Source organism: Zootoca vivipara, chromosome 10 (genome assembly GCF_963506605.1).
Source record: "Zootoca vivipara chromosome 10, rZooViv1.1, whole genome shotgun sequence".
NCBI lineage: Eukaryota > Metazoa > Chordata > Lepidosauria > Squamata > Lacertidae > Zootoca > Zootoca vivipara.
This window is the reverse complement of record NC_083285.1, coordinates 40,702,283-40,721,174: the sequence shown is the minus strand read 5'-3', so window position 1 is coordinate 40,721,174 and position 18,892 is coordinate 40,702,283. Positions and strand designations below refer to the sequence as shown.

The window sequence follows — 18,892 nt, the reverse complement described above, 5'->3', positions numbered from 1 at the left end:
TCCACCCGATCCGGGGGGGGGGGGGTGGGTGGGAAGGGAGGGGGGAGGACTGGGGGGGAAGAAAAAAAAGGCAAATTGTAAAGATACGTGGAATGAACTTATGCTTTTGTTATGTAAACTAAGTAAAGTAAAGTAAATAAATATCAAAGAATGGTCCAATGGTCTTAAACCTGAGAGGTTTCAAATCCCTACTTAATTTGGTGGAACAATAGTTGTTTTCTAGTGTGGTGTATAAAATTTAGAAATGACCTCAATTTGTTACAAAATGGATTTTAAAAAGAAGTGAAACTCCAACCCTAAAAGAAGTGAAACTCCAACCCTAACATACAGTATTACAGAGCATGACTACCTGCAATTTTTGTTTTTCTCATAAAATACAAGTTTAGCTTTCCAGAAAGTTATCCCACTCTACTATTGTAAGAAGATGAATTCCCACTGTCTAATGATAGGAATTTGGGGGAGGGTGGGCTGCTCTCCAGCCAATGGGTAACACTACCTGGATTTGGCTTTACTGGCTCTTTCTCACTTAACCACCTAAAATTAATCTCCAGTTTTGCTAACATGTCAGATAGCATTTGAGTCTTTCATATGTATCTGTGCGCGTGTGTTTTGCTTGCCTTATTTAAGAGTATCTAGCCTGAAAAAATAGCTTTGGAGAACTTGAAATACTGTACCCATATTTTTTACCACTCTTTTAACAGCACCTCAATAATAGCTAATTCTGTATGATGTGATCCCGAACAGAGACTCATAAGCACGCCTTAGTAGGGTTTGGAGGAGTGGTTCGCGTAACCCACTTTTAAAACACTTTATTTTATCCACCCCGATTAGCAACTACCACAGGGAAGCGAAAGCGCACGCGGGGCGAATCCCTTCGCGTTCAGTTTAGGTTTAGGGAAACCACAAACCGTGTGTTTCATTCACAGAGAAACGCGTTCTTCACAGCTGCGCCTGACTGGCCTTCAGCCTCCTTGCACAACTAATAATAATATATACAAAGAAATGAAAAAGGCGAAAAAGCTCGGGGCGGGAGAGGAGGTGGGTGGCGACGTTCCCAGTTTTCTAATCCCACCCCGCCAAGCCTGCTAGGGCGGACCTGTTGTGGCTACCCCGGGGCAGGCAGAGGGCGGGCCATGCCCTGACTAAGGACTGCAAAGTTAGCCAAGTCGCGGGGCCGCCTCAGTCGGAGACACAACACACAGACGCAAACATACAAACACACGCACACCAGCGCAATTCGGCATGGCCCGGCTCGGCGGCGGCGGCGCCTCCTTCTCGCCCTCTTTCTCCTCCTCCTCCAGCCGCTGGTGGTCCTGCTCTTGGGGGCTTTTCCTTCTCTGGGCCGTGGCAGAAACTCGAGCAGGTGAGAACGACCACAGACGCGTGTCTGGAAAGTCCCCGGGAACAGCCTGCTCAGGTTCGGTACTAGGATACGTTTAGGGGAAACCCTGTTCCAAGGAAGGAGGGAGGGAGGAGCAGCCGGACACCTTTCTGGAACAGGCTGTCTCTTGTTTTCACCCCCCGCTGCCCCTTTCCAGAGCCTGCCCTTGCTGAAAGAGATGCAACATTTTTAAAAAATGCTCACGGAGACGCCGCTCGTTCGGAGCTGAAACGGCGCCGAGCGCTGATAGGTCGAGGCTGCCCAGGTTCCAACATTTCAAAAGCAAAGGGGCTTCTCCTGGAGGAGTCGGGGGTGCATGGCATCTCTGTAGGTTGCTGTGGGGCTGCAGGGTCTCCAAACCCATGCAGCTGTTTTGGTCCTCAAGAAAGACCCAATGTCTTGTCATAAGAGGATGTGTGTGTGTGATTTGATTGATCCCAAAATGAGACATCTCCAACCACCACCACCATCTTGGTAATATTACTGTATACTATAAAAAAGGCGTTTTTCCTTGCAGTTGTAACTTTTAATGTTCGTACCTTAGCGGCTGTCAGGTCACATGGATTGAAAAAGGGGCATCCAACAGTAAAAAGAAATGTGGGCATAAGCTGCAGTTAAGCAAAGCTGCCTGCATAGCTTGCATAAAGTCTTCCATCCCTCAACTGCTCCTTCTACTACTGTAGTTGGAGAACAAATTGTACACAACACTTAAGGGGATGTGAGACACCATCAGGGCACTCTGTATTCTGAATTATGAAAAAGCCTCAAGAGCCCACATCAAAGCTTGGAAATACTAGCTATTGCCTTGTAGATGAAGTTGTGTTTCCTGTACTTTTAAAAGAAGCATTGCAAAATAGAAGAAAAGCCACTGATTCCAATATTAGCATAGTGTACTGTGTTAATGTAAAGTATTTTTACAGCACATCGCCATCATAACTATCACATGGCATTAACAATGGTGCTTGTAATCTTCGAATATATTATTAAACTGCATGAATCAGTTGGAGCTATGAATTAACGATGTTGTACAGCCTTCAGCTTTAATGAGAGCTGAAAGAGATGTGACAGCAGCCACATATATACTGTACCTCACTTGTGGTCCACCATGCAAATTGGCCCATCTGTGTGGAGAATCAGGACACCAGCAGATATGTACTGCTGGTGTATTAATTCTACCGGTATGGGTGAATGGGCAAGCTAGCATAGTGAGTTCGATTATACATTCAACCAATACCGTTTACGTGACCACCATCTATTCTGCCTCAACATATCCCCCCGCCCCCGTGTCTCTATTGTTTTAAATCTTTATTTAACATTTCCCAAACAACTTGGACGCACCTTTAGAGCTGCTGTCTTCAAAAAAATAGTTAATACACAATATTATGGCATATCAACATATTTCCATTGGCCAGATTATTCTGATGTCTCACTTTGTATTTCCTTTGAAGGGCATGCTAACCTTTTGGATACAGGTGCATGTCAACTCAAAAAGCCTGGCTTTCTTAACTTCTTCCTATCAGCCCTAGTATCTAAGAGATGTGTGAAAACTTAAGCATCTTGATGGGAGTGTAAAGTATGCAACCTAGTGTTAGCAGAAGGAATTTCCTCTGCACCCAGTGAATAAATCAGAAAGAACTTTCTGACATTAAGAGCTGTTTGACAGTAGAACAGACCCTTGGGGGTCCCTTCCAACTCTTTGATTCTAGTGCTTCAGTAGAGACATAGACCAGTGTTTCCCAACCTTTGGTCTCCAGCTGTTTTCAGACTACAATTCCCATCGTCCCTGGCCACTGGTCTTGCTAGCTAGGGATGATGGGAGTTGTAGTCCAAAAACAGCTGGAGACCCAAGGTTGGGAAACACTGACATAGACTATGTACACACTATAACTTTAAAGCATATTTGAAGCACAGTAAAGGTAAAGGTAAAGGGACCCCTGACCGTTAGGTCCAGTCGTGAACAACTCTGGGGTTGCAGCGCTCATCTTGCTTTTCTGGCCGAGGGAGCCGGTGTACAGCTTCCGGGTCATGTGGCCAGCATGACTATGCCGCTTCTAGCAAACCAGAGCAGTGCGCAGAAATGCCGTTTACCTTCCTGTCAGAGTGGTACCTGTTTATCTACTTGCACTTTGACGTGCTTTTGAACTGCTAGGTTGACATGAAGCACATTAGTTGTCTCAAATAATTTCTGGAGTTACAGTTTAAGGGTTGCTGGGAACTGTAATTCTGTGAGGGGTAAACTACTGTGCCCAGAATTCTTTGAGGGGGAGAAAGTGCTTCAAAGGGTGTACATTACTGCAGTGGGACTAGAACATGGCAAAAAAGTCATACAGTAGTCTTGAAAAAGTTGTGCTTTCACAGCACCTCAGAAAAATTAAACTTCAGCAACTGGATACTTCAGGGAAGCCCACAAGTAGGATAGGAAACCCTTTTCTATTTGTTCACCAGTTACCCCTCTTTAGCGGATCTAATTGCAATCATAACCTTGACCAGCCAATATAAATAAAGCTACGGAATGCTTTGAAGCCAGAATTTGGCAAACTCAATGTTGTACAAATGTAGATAAATGGATAGTTAGCTGAGCTACTTAAATGCTCAGTGAAATATCTGATTTGGCACCATCAGTCATTTCTGCCTGTACATCCAATTTCCGAAAGGTTACAAAAATTTTGTTTAATGTGTACAAATAATGTAATAATAACAGAAAGGAACCATGCATTTCTGAAGATGACAAATGTTAAGCATGTCCTTTAATTTCAGGGTGTTGTTTTTGTGGCAGAAAGTGAAACAGGTAGCTCTGAGCAAGTTCTGCAATTGTGGCCATTCAGCAATTCAGAAATGGTTTCCTCTAAAAGGAGATGGGGAAGGGGAACCATTTAGTTCCTTTGCTGTCGTAAGTTTTAAAAGCAAAGAGATTTTGGGAAGAATGATTGCTGATCATGTTTTTGAAATCAAAGCTAACACTTTAAAAAACATAAGTGACCAAAAAGGAAGATTTAAAAAAGTACATTTGTTAGTGCTTATTTGAAGCACTTGTATATTTATCTGGGTAGAGTTAAGATTACCACAATAAGCTGAAAATAAGTGTCAAAGTAGTGCTACCATGCTGAACATAGTTCTTTCTTTAGTTTATCACACTTTAACATATGTGTAGATGGAAAAGCTGCAAATGGAGGATTGTGACTTGTCTGGAATGCATGTTGTTATCTCCTTAGGTCTCATTTGTTGTCCATTCCCTTTGAGTCTAAGGGTGGTTTGCAGTTTTTCTTGTTTTTCCTTTTTTGTGCACGCTTTGTGTCTTTGCGTAACTTTGCACATTCTCAAGATGAATATCTAGAGGGTGGAAAATACATGCAGAATATTTTTAGCTGTGCAATTCTTGCCAGAAAAAAAGTGTCCATGCCCTTGCAAAAAGATCTAGAGGAAGGATAGAAATTGAACCACATTAAATTTATGCTAAGTCTAGATACTGGCAGCTATTTCTCTGCCTTTAAAAATCCAAAAAGTGCAGCTTTCTCCATCAGTATGTCTTCATAGGAAGAAAAGCTGTACCTTTTGGATTTCTGCCTGCAGGTGTTAAAAGCACAGAAGCCCTGCTTTAAAAAAAATAAAGGTGTAGCAGATCTATCTATAAAGCAGTGTACCTTAAAAAACACAAGCCTGTATTGATGTGCCCTGTTCTTGTTTTTAATTGTGATTTTTTTTGTAACCTACCCTGGCACCATTTGATGAAGTGCAGGCTACAAGTACATTTTAAAAAAAATCCACCAGGTATGCCAGCTGCTGTATTCCTACAGGCTATCGTGCTCTCCAGATAGTGCAGAGGCTGGAAGTATATTGTTGCCCACCATGCCAATCTCCAAGTGGTATGAGATTCCTGGGATTCTAGGCACTTACCCAGCGTTCATGTTTCCTTTCGAAATGAGGCACAGCAGAGACTGTGGTAGTCTTTATAATACTGTATATGGTTTATTGCAGTGCTATTTTTCTAGAAAAAGAGGTGCTGGAACTCACCGTGAACACCTCCCTTGTTCTCTTATAACAGCAATGGCGCCAACCTTAGAAGTGCCAGAACTAAGTTCCAGTGAGTTCCAGCTGAAAAAGAGCCCTGGTTTATTGACAAAAATATACAGCTTGAGCATGCAATGGAGAGGTTCACAGCATTAAAACCTGATAGCCACAGCTTTGGATTCAAACAGACATGAGACATTGATTGTTCTCTGACTCTTGTTTCCAGCTTGCTGCTTTACTTCTAACTTACACCACACACTAAAACTCTCTGCTTTATACTCTGGCTTTATCTGTTGAGGGAGGGCCTCCCCCACCTATTTCTTGTCTTACTTAATTACAAGTGTACAGAGTAAGATAAGATACACACAAAAAGGGAAATAAATAGTGCCGATGTAGAAAACAAAATTGTATACTGTACATTACCAAAAAAATGTTATTGTAGTTAACCCAACCTTAACCTAATACAATATTTATAAAAATGAATTCCAAATATTGCTGAATTTGTCCATGGAAAGTCTACGTTTGTACACCACTTGTTCATGTGTAGTGAGTTTGTACATATCTTCAATCCAATCGTTGAAGAGAGCTACATTTTTATTTTTCCAGTTCATCAATATCTGACTTTTTGCCATAAGTGTGGGTGCAGAGAGTCCCTTCATATTGTTCCTTTGTTAGATTCTATGCATTGGGTAGATAATTCAAAGGATATTTTTCTCGGCAAATTTAATATTGTTTCATATACTGTACTCGTGTTGATAATCTCTATTACTTTCTGCCAAAAATGTATCAATATACAACATTGTACGAGGCATTATCCCTGTTACATCTCCAGCTGTTTGACATCTTAGATAGTCCTTTCACAAACAAGCATAATGGAGTCCAGTTTTTTGTTTTGTTTTTTGAGTCTTAATTTGAGGTTGACATCCTAGTTATAGAACTTAACAGTTTCCCATTGTTTGGTCAAGATTGAGATCTCCAATTCTTTATTCCATTCCTCCTCTAATAAGTGTGTATCAAACTACCGTAGTTTGTTACAAATATACATTTATATAAGGTAACTAGCTGACCCGGCCACGCGTTGCTGTGGTTTTTTCCTGTGATCCCCCCCCAATCCTGTCCCGATCCATGACGTATCCTGCCCCTCCTCCCTCCACCCCAGCTCATTCCTGTGTTTCGGTAGGATAGCCTTTCCTCTGTTGTCCCTGGGGAGTGTTGCCCCCTCCCCCATGTATCTCCATACCTTGGCCCCCACCATTGGAGAAGGAACTGTTAGTTTATGGGTTGGGTTTGTTTATTTATTTTTTAATGTGATAGTACTTGTGGGTAGACAATATTTTTAGTTGTTCCATTTGTTGTGAAGATGTAGAGATTATCTGGTTTGCCGACTCTTGAGCATGCAACATATAGTTGTCCATGTGAGAAGCAATCCGATTCTAGGTATAATCCACAGAATTGTAATGATTGGCCTTGTGATTTGTTGATGGTGATAGCGAATGCTAAGCGAATAGGGAAGCCTTGGTTTGCTGTGGGTTCCCCCCCCGGCCTGTCAGGGGCCTACATAAAAGAAAACCCTAGTGGAAGCCTTGGTTTGCTGTGGGTTCCCCCCCCCCGGCCTGTCACGGGCCTACATAAAAGAAAAGCCTAGCGGAAGCCTTGGTTTGCTGTGGGTTCCCCCCCCCGGCCTGTCATAAAAGAAAAGCCTAGTGGTGGTCCCCCCCGCCTGTAAGGGGCCTACATAAAAGAAAACCCTAGTGGAAGCCTTGGTTTGCTGTGGGTTCCCCCCCCGGCCTGTCAGGGGCCTACATAAAAGAAAAGCCTAGTGGTGGTTTCCCCCCCCCCCACCGCCTGTAAGGGGCCTACATAAAAGAAAAGCCTAGTGGTGGTTTCCCCCCCCCTGCCGCCGCCTGTAAGGGGCCTACATAAAAGAAAAGCCTAGTGGAAGCCTTGGTTTGCTGTGGATCCCACCCACCCCCCGCCTGTAAGGGGCCTACATAAAAGAAAACCCTAGTGGAAGCCTTGGTTTGCTGTGGGTCCCCCCCCCGGCCTCTCAGGGGCCTACATAAAAGAAAAGCCTAGTGGTGTGATAATGGCCGCTTTGGAGGTTTGATTTGCTTGGTTGATGATGATGTCATTTGGTTTGTGGGTGTGGCTTAGATTTCACAGGAAGGGAGGGGTTGGAGGAGGGTACTACGCCACTTGAGGGCGCTGTTTGACTTGGTGGAAAAGCAGGTCTGCACCTGGGCAGGTGTGCGATTTGAGGGATTTTTGTCCCCAACAACGCTCTAGGAGTGGCCTGGATCGTTGTGTCAAAATTTCAGGACGATCAGTCAAGCGGTTACGGAGAAAAGTGTCAAACGGAATTTCACGATTTTTACATTTTTATATATATAGATAGTGGGTTTGTTTTATATTACGTAAGAGTTAATCAGCTGTTTCAATATCTCTGGGGTCTCTGAGACTATATAGTTCGGTATACAAGGGTTCAACTTATGTTTTAGGTGTCCTTATCCCAAGCTGTATAGGGCTTTATACGCCAAAATTAGCAACTTTCCTGAGCCCCTGGCCTACTTTGGGGCAAGTCAGCATGTCAAGTCCCCAGTCCAGGGTCAATCCACATGTCTAAAGTCCAAACTGAAGCACAGTCCTTCAGAAATCCTGGCGCATCCATGCTGAGGTCTGGTCAGACAAATCACCTCAGCTGTTTCCCTTTTATACTTTGCTTGCTGATTGCAGCATCTGGGCTTGACGATGCATATGACCCTCACCTGTTCTAAGCCTCCTTCAGCTGAGGAATCACATACAGTGGTACCTTGGTTTACGAACTTAATCCATTCCGGAAGTCCGTTCTTAAACCAAAGCGTTCTTAAACCAAGGCATGCTTTCCCATAGCCGCGGGGGACTCAATTTACAAATGGAACACACTCAACAGGAAGCGGAATATGTTCTGCTTCCAAGGCAAAGTTCACAAACCAAAACACCTACTTCCGGGTTTGCAGCGTTCTTAATCCAAGTTGTTCATAAACTAAGCTGTTTTTAAACCAAGGTACCACTGTACTTCTTCTTCCCAAAGCTAGTGAGTCCCACCTGGCCAGGCAGGGAGCTGGACTGCGGGCCCTTGCTTGCCTCAGCCTCACTGCTCCCTACACCTCAGAGCCTGCCATGTTTGTGGAGACAAGATCCTCTGATGCTTCCTAATGCTTCCTTCTTTCCAACATGAAAATATCTTTCTTAAGAGAAACTCATTAACACGGGTTGATTAAAATTATGTTGGCGTGCCAGTTAAAATTGCCTCAGAGGCTGAACCAGAGTTGGCTTCTGTAACTGGCCCTCCCTTGTCTGTGAATAGGCATTCACTTCTGAAACAGAAGTACCAGAGAAAATAGATGAAAAAATACAAATGGACTGTTAATACAGATTTGCCACCATTCAACCTACCCAGCCATTCATTGCTGTGTCAGCGAAACAAGGTGGCAAATGTTTTAATTACTAGTTCTTGGTTGGAAAATAGACCTCTCACGCCTGATAGACATTATAAATTGTTATTATCGCACATAGTAATTTTGGTTTTGGGGATCAGAAAATAAAATAAAAGGGTATGCTTGCTGTTCTTCGGTTGCCCAAAAGAAGCAACATCATCTGTATTTTTGAAATGGAAGGCAACGTGAATTGCTCAGCCAAACAGTTCTGCCTTCACAGGAAATGTTGAGAAAGTTTATTGTAGTTAAGTTGAAGTAGCTATAAAAGTTAATCAACAGACACCAACCATATGTAAACAGTGTGAAGGTTCAGCTTTGCCAGACAGAAACATCAGGTAACCTTGAGGTGCAGTTATAAATGGCAACAAAATGACCCTCTGAATTTAGTAATAACAACAATAAGTTCATTACCATTACATCTACAAGCAGAACTGAGGGATTTGAATTTATATTGGCTAGACTAGTTTTATCTGGATGCATTTTCTTCTGTTATTTTCATTTTTCTCTTATTGATAACTTTTCAATCTATTTTTAAAATAAGGGTGGGGTTTTTTTTAGAAGATCTTCTCAAAAATGCATGTTACCATAAAAAAACTTTTAAGTCAAAGCTGAGTGTGTTTGTTTTTGTGTGTCTGAGGCCTTATTAGTCGTCCCATATCTAATTGCCTTAGTTTGTTGTGCCAGCAGTGTGTTGTGTGTGTGTGTTGTTTTTTTTAAGTTCCAAAGGTTAAGAGGCTTTTTAGTAATACAGTTCAGTAAAAAGCCAACAACAATGACAAAACACCTCATGGTATTTGTGGTTAAGCAGGTGTTGGTTTACCTCATTTTCTTGCCTTCTTCTCTTCTCCTTCATGTTTTCTTCTTTCTTTCCTCACTTTCATTTATAACTGCTCAAATCTTGCCTGGTGAAAGCCTGGAGGCAAGAACACATCAGGTTATGCTTGCAAGCAATTATAAGCAGACTGAGAGAGTGATGTTTCACACAAGCTTTAGAATGGGACATTGTTGTGGTAGATATAAGAGGAGAAAACGTTTCTCTTCAACCAGGCATTTGGCTGACTGACATTCTATGGCTTTTAAAATGTGGGTTTTTTGGGGGGAGGGGGTTATTGGTTTGTTTTTCTTTTATCATGTATTTTGTCTTCTTATTTTGTATTTTTATGTAGTGAATTGCCCAGGGATCTTCAGATGAAGGGCAGTATGCAAATTTAATAAACAACAACAATAATAATTTGCACAGTCATGAGCTCCTTGGAGAAAGTATGTGATGAAAGTGAAACAAATAAAGCTTCACTTTCAGTCAGCTACTGTGAATCTGAAGTTGTCTGTAGCTCTGATTGGCACAAGTTATTTCTTTAGTTTTTGAGCTAATTTTTTGAAAATTGGCCACAATCTACGCTTTGCAGACATTCCAGATATTTCCGTCCGCTGTTTACAACGGTTGTTTCCCAGCTACGTCTGGGAAGTTCTGGATGTATGGCAGCCCTAATCTAGAGGGTCACAAGTGAGCCAACCCTGGTTTAGGAGCAAATTTGGTGCGGCAGGACTCGAGACATAGACTGTTTTCACTTCTGGGAGAGCTTGCTCTCATGTAAAAGCTATGTTAAATTATTACCATTCCATCTATTTTATTTAAGAATCAACTGTATTGTTGTCAAGATAGCAAAACAATCAAACCACAAACATCATCATACACTGTTTGGTGTATTGTGAGAGAGTGAACGAAAGAGAGAGAGATGTGTAAAATCAACCCAGATCCCTCACCGTTCTCTCTGGAATAAGAAAAAGATTGCAACACTAGTTAAAAAAAGACTTAAAATAGTTGGAGGCTGGAGTTGCTTGAACTAAACAAAGTTCTGTGCATGGTCTATTTAACAAAAGTTGCTGAGGAACACTGCTTACTAAGGAGAAGTTATCAAATTGTTTCTTGGAATGCTGTGGCCTGATAAACTGAAGTGCTTCTTGGAAAGAAAACCCTGAACTTAAATACAGGTGCCAGCCATTTTGTGTGGGGGTTCCATTCCTGGGCCCTATGCGCATCAGCTTGCTAAGCCCCATTACATCCTGCCCCTGTTCTACCCCCTTCTGGATCCAAAGGCACACATGCATCACTGCCTGTACTTGCTATTAAATAGGAGTTGCGTTGAAGAGTAATTACAACCTGGTAGCTAGAGTAATTAAAAGAAAGGCCTGCAATCCTGTGGACTGGGAAAGTGTATGTCCTGAATATGAATGTCAGTTCCTCCTACGATGACTCCCAATTTCTTTGTGTTCAAGGACATATTTCCATACACCTCTCCTTGAATGGCATTTGTTCTGCTAAACAAAATCCTAAATACTAGTTACAGGTAGGTAGCCGTGTTTGTCTGCCGTAGTCGAAACAAAAAATAAAAATAATTCCTTCCAGTAGCACCTTAGAGACCAACTAAGTTTGTCATAGGTCACTAATACATAACAGGTATGAGCTTTCGTGTGCATGCACACTTCTTCAGATACACTGAAACAGAGGTCACCAGACCCTTATGTATAGTCAGAGGGTGGGGAGAGGTAGTACTCAGAAGGGTGGTGGGAATGGGTGATTGGCTGATAGGAGTGGTAAACCTGTTAACTACTGCAATTGGTCTTGCAGGAAAAAGCATGGGGTGAGATGGCTGAAGAAAGCTTTATCATGTATAATGAGATAAGAATCCAATGCCCTTATTCAGACCAGGTCTCTCCATTGTTTTAAGCTTGGTAATGAGTTGTAATTCAGTCTGTTTCTGAAATTTTTCTGTAATAAGACAGCTACTTTGAGATCTTGTATAGAATGTCCTGGGAGATTGAAGTGTTCTCCTACTGGTTTCTCTGTCTTGTGATTCCTGATGTCAGATTTATGTCCATTTATCCTTTGGCGTATTTCCTAAGTGAAATATTTCAAATAAATAGGTTAGTTGCAGAGTTTCTGTTGTTGTAATGTTGTGTGTTAAATTGGATGCTGCATCATCCAGGTTTTGCAGTGTGTGTTGTCTCTGCTAGCTGTGGCTTACAATGGAGACTAGAGGTATCAATCAGGACCCACCCACCCAGGAGGCATGGTGCTGCTTCAGGGTTAATGACATCTGTGGCATGTTCCTTGGAGGCTGAATCTTATTCCTCCTTGGCAGCCCCACTCCATCTCTAACCCCAAATGTTGCCTTGATAGCAGCCTTTTGGTGAATAGGAGGCACAGCTGGTCTCCCCCCACCCCTAGGGAAGAAACGAAGGGGGCTGCCCTCTGTGCTCTTTTGCGTTCTGCACCTGCCCAGCATGATTCAGAGCACTCGCCCCACCCCAAAATGGTCTTTGATTCTCACTTCAACCACCAGGTAAATTTGATTTGATTTGATTCCTTCCTACCTACCACCACTTGTTCCAAGTATAGTTCGTTGCTCACCCCCCCCCCCCAAAATTCATGACGTAGATATTCACTCCCTTCTTGTTCCTGATACAAATCTTTATTCCCCACTAGTTACTGAATTAAATCTTCACTCTCCCCAACTTCCCTGGCATGGAGGACCCTGCCATTTTGGGGTTCACCTCAGATGCAAAAATGTATTGGGTCGGCCCTGGTATCAATTCAAATAAGTTTATCACTTTGGTTTACATCAGATTGTATCCTGCAGCATAACAGCTGAAGTCTGGTTATATTCCTAGTTAAATGGGACAGATCTGGTTAGCGCTACAGTTCATTATTAGAAATAGCTGTTGAAGGTTAGCAAAAGCCTTCTGTGGGCGTCAGTGAACAAGCAAGGCTCATATGGAACTTATTTCCAAGTATAGATGTTTGTTTGTGTGTGTTTATATATGGGTTTTTAAATAGTAGCATATTTCACAATGTTTAAGATAGAAGCTCTTAAGTGGTTTTGTCACATAAAATGTGCTTCCTGGTGTGTGAAGCTATGAAACTGAAATGCTGTAGTAACAAAGAGCATACTAATGAGAAAATTAGGTACAAGAATACCGTGGAGATTGGAAAATGCAGATGTTGAGAACAGAGAAAGTAAGTTACCTTGCTTCAATCAGATAGGAACATTTTCATAGTGGTAAAAGAAACTAGCTTTTTATTTGCTATGTCAAAGTGTTCAGGCAAAATGGTTTCTTGTAGCTATCAGTGTGACAGATTAGGCCTACCTTGAAGCAGCATAAAATTACACAATCATCCAGAAATAGTTCAAAGAGAATAATTCAAAACCTGAATTTGTGTGTGGAGAGTAAGTGCCTGGTGCCTATACATCCTCTGGTCTTAACATTTATTGTTCAACATTTTTATGTGAGCGTTTATCTCTGATCGGCACAAAAACATCTTTTTCATTTCCTTTTGAAGTCTCCAAGGCTGAGCCATGGATGATGCCTTTTTGGTGGAAATACTTCCAAATCTGAGCTTTAACATCCTTTAAAGTGGTTTTGTTTTTTTGTAAAGACCATGCGTTTTCTACATTTTTGTGCTACAAATGGGTCAGAGTCTTTTTAACATCTTCCGTGATGATCCTTCAATGTCCTCTCTGTGGCTTGGGGCCCCCCGCCAATAAACAACACGTGGTGCAGTCTCTACTGAGAGATGACTCTCCTGTTCTCACAAGAGTTATGGTACAATTTTTGACCAGGATCTTTGAAGTTAAATCTGGGGTAGTTTGGCCTGTATAATATGATTGCCGAGGATTCCCTCTTTACTGTATGTTTTAGAATTATAACACATATGGGCTTTCTATATGGTTTTTATAGTCTTATATATGCCAGTAAAGGTGTTGAATTGAATTGAATTGAAAAATTGAGTCTTTAGGAGAGCATTTGGGGGGGGGGGTGCAATTGGAAGTGGGAGGTATGAAAGTCCTATTTAGTGATCGAAATTCTCTTTGCAATTCTTAGGATTGAACCCACTGTTCCTTTTGGGGGGTGTTAGGGGAGCTAATTATTCTTAATGTTGATATATTGAGGTCCTGGAAAATGATGGCCATGTTACAACAAACATAAAAGAACCACCCATGGATCTATCTTTTCCTATTGAAATCAGTTATCCAGTACTTTCCGTGACTACCATTTGCAGTATGGTATTCTATTTTTCTAATTTTCTCTTTGAATTATTTACAGATATTCACTATGCCACCGTATATTGGCAGAAAACTGAGAAGACCTTCCAGGTTAAGGATGTATTGGATAAGAATGGTGATGCTTATGGCTATTATAATGACACTGTACAGTCTACAGGATGGGGGGTTCTTGAGATCAAATCGGGCTATGGTAACCAGCCCATAAGCAATGAAGACCTCATGTACGCTGCAGGTTACTTGGAGGGCTATCTCACTGCTTCGTAAGTACCTCTGAAAACTAAATGGAGTCATCTGGTGGGGGCATTACAAGTATACATGTTAGAAGAGAAGAAGAGACAACTGAGCTCATGGTATATTTATTGTTACAAATTTATATTCCTTTTAATGATAAAACATGTATTCAGTGAACAAACATGGAACCATGTGAAGCAATATACAGTACTGTATTGTACATTTGAATTATCTGTAATACACAAATAATAAATAGCTGAGTCACACATCAGGGAACACGAATAGTAAGTTTTAGTGAATGTATAAAATTTAATATTGAAGATGCTTAACATTAGCTGGAAGGGAATTCTAGGTACAGTATATGGGGGATGTAATCGTTCATTGAGAGAGAGCTACATTGTACTATAATAGCTTTCAGGTTCCTGAAATCTGTCTGTGATCAGCTATAAGTAAAATACACATTATCCACAATTTATTTCTGAATGTGGTTTATGGCATCAAATGTATTATTAAACATGGCTGGACAAAGCATCTTAATGTTCACTTGGCCTTAAAGTAATGGGTAGAGGGGATGGGATGGGAATGATCTGTATTGACATGGTAGCACTTAAGAGGCATCCAAACTTATTAGATGAAATGTGGTACCTTATTCACATGGGAAACTTGGGATAAACTGGGTATTTGGTCAGTGTTCTGGGCCCATCTTGCCAAGGCCAATTTGGGACTTCATATCAACATTCATTACTGTCATATCATGCTCAGCATCCATTCATTATGAATGTATCACAACGTATGACATGACTTGAGATACATGCCGGATATTTGGCCTAGAAGCAGATGGTCTATTGTTGTTTTTTTTTAAAAAAAATGCATTTTCATAGTTTGAGCTATAATTTGAGGGATGAGGAACACCTTTTGAGCTGGGCTGTTCTAGCTCCCGCTGGGTTTCATCAGCGGATTGGGACAAGTTCCAACGAGCTGGGTGTTGCATGGCTAATGGTACTTTTCTTTTCCTGGAGTGCTTCCAGTTGTGTGCTATAATGCTATACTGAGTGGTGTGTCATTATGCTCTACTGGATGTGTGGGAAGTGGAGATAACATGCCAACCTAGATATTATGCTTGTTTCTTCAGAAGTAGGCTATGAACCAGTGAGAGAAGTTATAGTTGCCTCACCCTCCTACTATGCCAATATCTTTGCTCGCCCATCTCTTCTTCTAGAAGTTGTTGGCCAAAGCTAAAGTCCTGCTTGCTACAAGAAGTGGGTAGGTGGTGGTGCAAGGACCGTAGACCAGCTGAGCAAGGGGTCAGGAGGCATGGAGTTTTCTGACCTTTTATTTTCAAATTTAACTTTTTTTAAAAGCAAAAAAATAAAATTAACAGCCATCACTTCACAATGTGAATTCAGTAACCATCAGCACATACTTCTTGGGTTAAACATGCACGTTAATATAAGTTCTCCAAATGTCCATATAGGTATCCACACAAAACTGAGGTCTATATGAACATAAGTTCAAATGTAGCCAGGGCCATGAGGTCTAGTGGGTATTTATATTTATAACATTTCCCTCCTCTTTTCCCCCCCCAGACACATGTGTGACCATCTTGCAAACCTGTATACACAGCTGGTTAAGAATGTCCTCATTGAGAGAAAAGTTAAAGATTTTATGCGGTATGTTATAAAAAGAAAATGCTCTTTTCACAAGCATAGCTGCCAAGTTTTCCCTTTTCTCACGAGGAAGCCTATTCAGCATAAGGGAATTTCCCTTAAAAAAAGGGATAACTTGGCAGCTATGTTCACAAGTAGGAACAAAAGTTGCCTAGAAGTTTTGGTCGCCGTGGTGGTATTTTATTGTTTTTGCTGAAAAAGTTGATTCAGGAAAATATTGTGCCACAATAAATTTCTTAAATCTTTAAGGTTGCACAACATTAGTGGATTTTTGTTTGAAATGGACAGTCCTCTAGCAGCATCCTGGGAGATGTTGCAAGAGTTGGCAGTGCAAGGTGTCTATAGAGATGCAAGTGAATGCCCCGCCCCGCCCTGGTTCTTGGGCAAGTAAATTTCCCTGAGAGTATATAATATATGAACTGTTCCCATATTAAATTATAAGTGAAACAAGTTGAAAGGGTACCTGATTTAGTTATCTCTGAACAAAATAACATTTATTAACACAACCTGAGTTTTGTCAGCTGGCTACAATGCTTGTTTAATTGATAAAAGTGTGATCCGAGCTAAGCACGTTTACACAGGAACAAGTGCCAACGGATCCCAGTTGACTTAAGGCTATCTGGCCTGTGAAAAAATGCACTCTAAAGTCACATTTCCCTCTCCACAGGAAACAAGATAAGTGGACCAGACAACAAATTAAAAAAAACAAGAATGACCCCTTCTGGAGACATGCGGGGTACATCATTGCCCAGTTGGATGGGCTGTACATGGGAACAGTGGAGTGGGCTAAGCGACAGCAAAAAACAGTAAGGCTCATCACTTGAAGGGGAAAGAGAGTTTAGAAGGGAATGGGGGGTGGAGGAGGGGGAAAGTGGGTGGGAATGGAGGGAAAGAAGAGGGTGGGATGGGGGGAGGAGAGGGGGGAGGAAATCTTTTTTCTTTTGGGTTGATGTATTTCATTTTTCTTTGTATGAATGTGCGTGATTTCTATTTATATGTTTTGTTTTCTGTAGCATTTTTATACATATTGAAATAAAAAGAAAGCAATTAAAAAAGAAGAAGAGGAAAGAGAGTTTAGATCACACACAAAAACTGAAAGGATGTTTTTACTGCTTTCTTCTTTCTTTACATCATAGAATCCATTTAGATTACAGCTACCGTATCAAATTGGTGCACAGTATCAGAGTTTAATATTAATTCCAGAAACTCTTGTTTGCAACTCTAGGCTTTTAGGAAACTTGGGTGGGGGTGATGAAGGTCTGTCTGCACATGCTCTAGGGAAGTGACACTACATGCAGCTGCTGTCATTGTAGCCATAATTGTTGTGTGGGCTGGCAGCCCTCTGGGATATCAATGAGGCGGCAGCATTGTGAATTAGCAAGTTGAGAACTGACTGGAGACAAATAGCTTTCACCTTTATTGCCAAGCTCAGCCATTTTATTTCACACTGTGAGAGTAGAGACACAAATAACTAACTGACCTTTCCGTCTTTGTCTAAGCACTGCAAGAAAACATGTAGCCCAGGGTTTATGAAGGCAGGATCAGCAGCATTTAAAACAAATAGCACTTATCCCCTAATGGTTTTGCTTCCAGTTTTCTCTGAAAGTAAGCTACAGAAACAAAGAAGAAATGAAAAGGGTTGAGAATTGTTTCACTACCAGATCTGTGATCCTATTAAGCACCTTGGAAGTAAAAATACAGTTGAAATACATTGACCTTGCTTCTGGATAAAATACATTTTGAACATGTGTGTATTATACTAGAAGTTAACACAAATATGTTGCAACCTTCACGTACTGTATTGGCCTGAATATAAGCCTCCCCCTCCCCCAAATTCCAACTGTGAAAAGTTAAAGTGCGGCTTAAATTCATGACCTTACAAAAATGGGCTTTTACGGTATCACTGCTGAAACAGACATACGGTAAAATGGAACGGGTGTGAGTGCCTACGGAATTTTAAGGGAGCGGCTTATATTTGGGTATTGTCTTTCTCTCCCCCCCCTTGAATTTTAAAGGTGTGGCTTATATTCAGGCCAATATGGTATTTTGTGGATTCAGATAAAGAGCTGAGCTGATGTTTGAGGTGGTGAAGTCACCATAGGGTGACTTTTGATCATGATGTCCATCAATGTGAGTGTTCTAAATGATTTATCACAAATGGTGAGATTGCAGGTGTGTATAAGGGAGGATTCATTTTGGGGATAAGGGCTGTGGTACAGAAATGAACTATCCCTAAATATTCTCAGAAATTAGGAGTGTTGATCCATTATTGTATAGCTGTCTGTGTGTGCACACATGTAATACCAAATGTATTAATTAGGATGACTACCACCCTGTGCATAATGTCTGGGTGTAAGGTGCATTGAACTCAGTGGTGCTTAATTCTGACTACATAGGTTCACTTTGTAAAACACACTGATCTTGAACAAAAGAACTTTAACCTGCTGAAATGCAACAGTTGGCTTTTAATTAGACATGCAAACAATCTTGCAAAGAAGTGTTCCCATTGAAAGTTCTAGCATGAAGTAGGGACACCATCAGAGTAAAAGAAAAACATATCCCACCTCTGCAGGATTTTTGTCCTCATTCTCTGACTTTGGTCACATCCAGACAAAGTGCATGTTTCACAAAATTTGCATGGAGGTAATTTTGATGTCAAGCACAGTATTTTACAAGAAACTACAGGATAGAACTGCATCACGGATAACATTATGTGTACACAGATTCAAAAACTGAGAGTGCACAGGAGCCAGAGTATACAATAATGTGTACACAGGACTCATCCCATTCTCTCCCTCACTTGGCAAATTAACTTAACCCTGTGTGTACCAAAATTAGGAGCAGTTTTTCTTATGATACCAGCGGTAGCAAGATTTGCCAGTGCCACACGTTGTTGTGCACAACCTTCCCCTAGAGTTTGTGTGTGTGTTGCATTGATCGAGTCAGTAGTAGTGATGTACTTGCCTTTTCTGTGCCTTACTTGTCAATATGGTACAGTACTTAAAAGCACTGCAGTTCTTAAAGTGGGTCATTCATACTCCCTCTTCAGCATCTGAGGCACAG

The 18,892-nt window shown here is 41.4% G+C and overlaps 1 protein-coding gene across 2 annotated transcripts in view; it reads left to right on the top strand.

The window, feature by feature from the left end:
* The first annotated feature begins 1,111 nt into the window (after positions 1 to 1,111).
* PLBD1 (phospholipase B domain containing 1) overlaps positions 1,112 to 18,892 on the top strand; it is a 33,873-nt gene continuing 16,092 nt past the window's right edge. The window contains exons 1-4 of one of the 2 annotated variants that reach the window (XM_035127642.2): positions 1,112 to 1,417; positions 13,972 to 14,191; positions 15,749 to 15,832; positions 16,497 to 16,635. In XM_035127642.2, coding sequence (XP_034983533.1) covers positions 1,243 to 1,417; positions 13,972 to 14,191; positions 15,749 to 15,832; positions 16,497 to 16,635 — 618 coding nt within the window. In that variant the 5' untranslated portion in view covers positions 1,112 to 1,242. The remainder of the gene's footprint in view (positions 1,418 to 13,971; positions 14,192 to 15,748; positions 15,833 to 16,496; positions 16,636 to 18,892) is intronic. The other variant, XM_035127644.2, reaches the window with a different exon arrangement.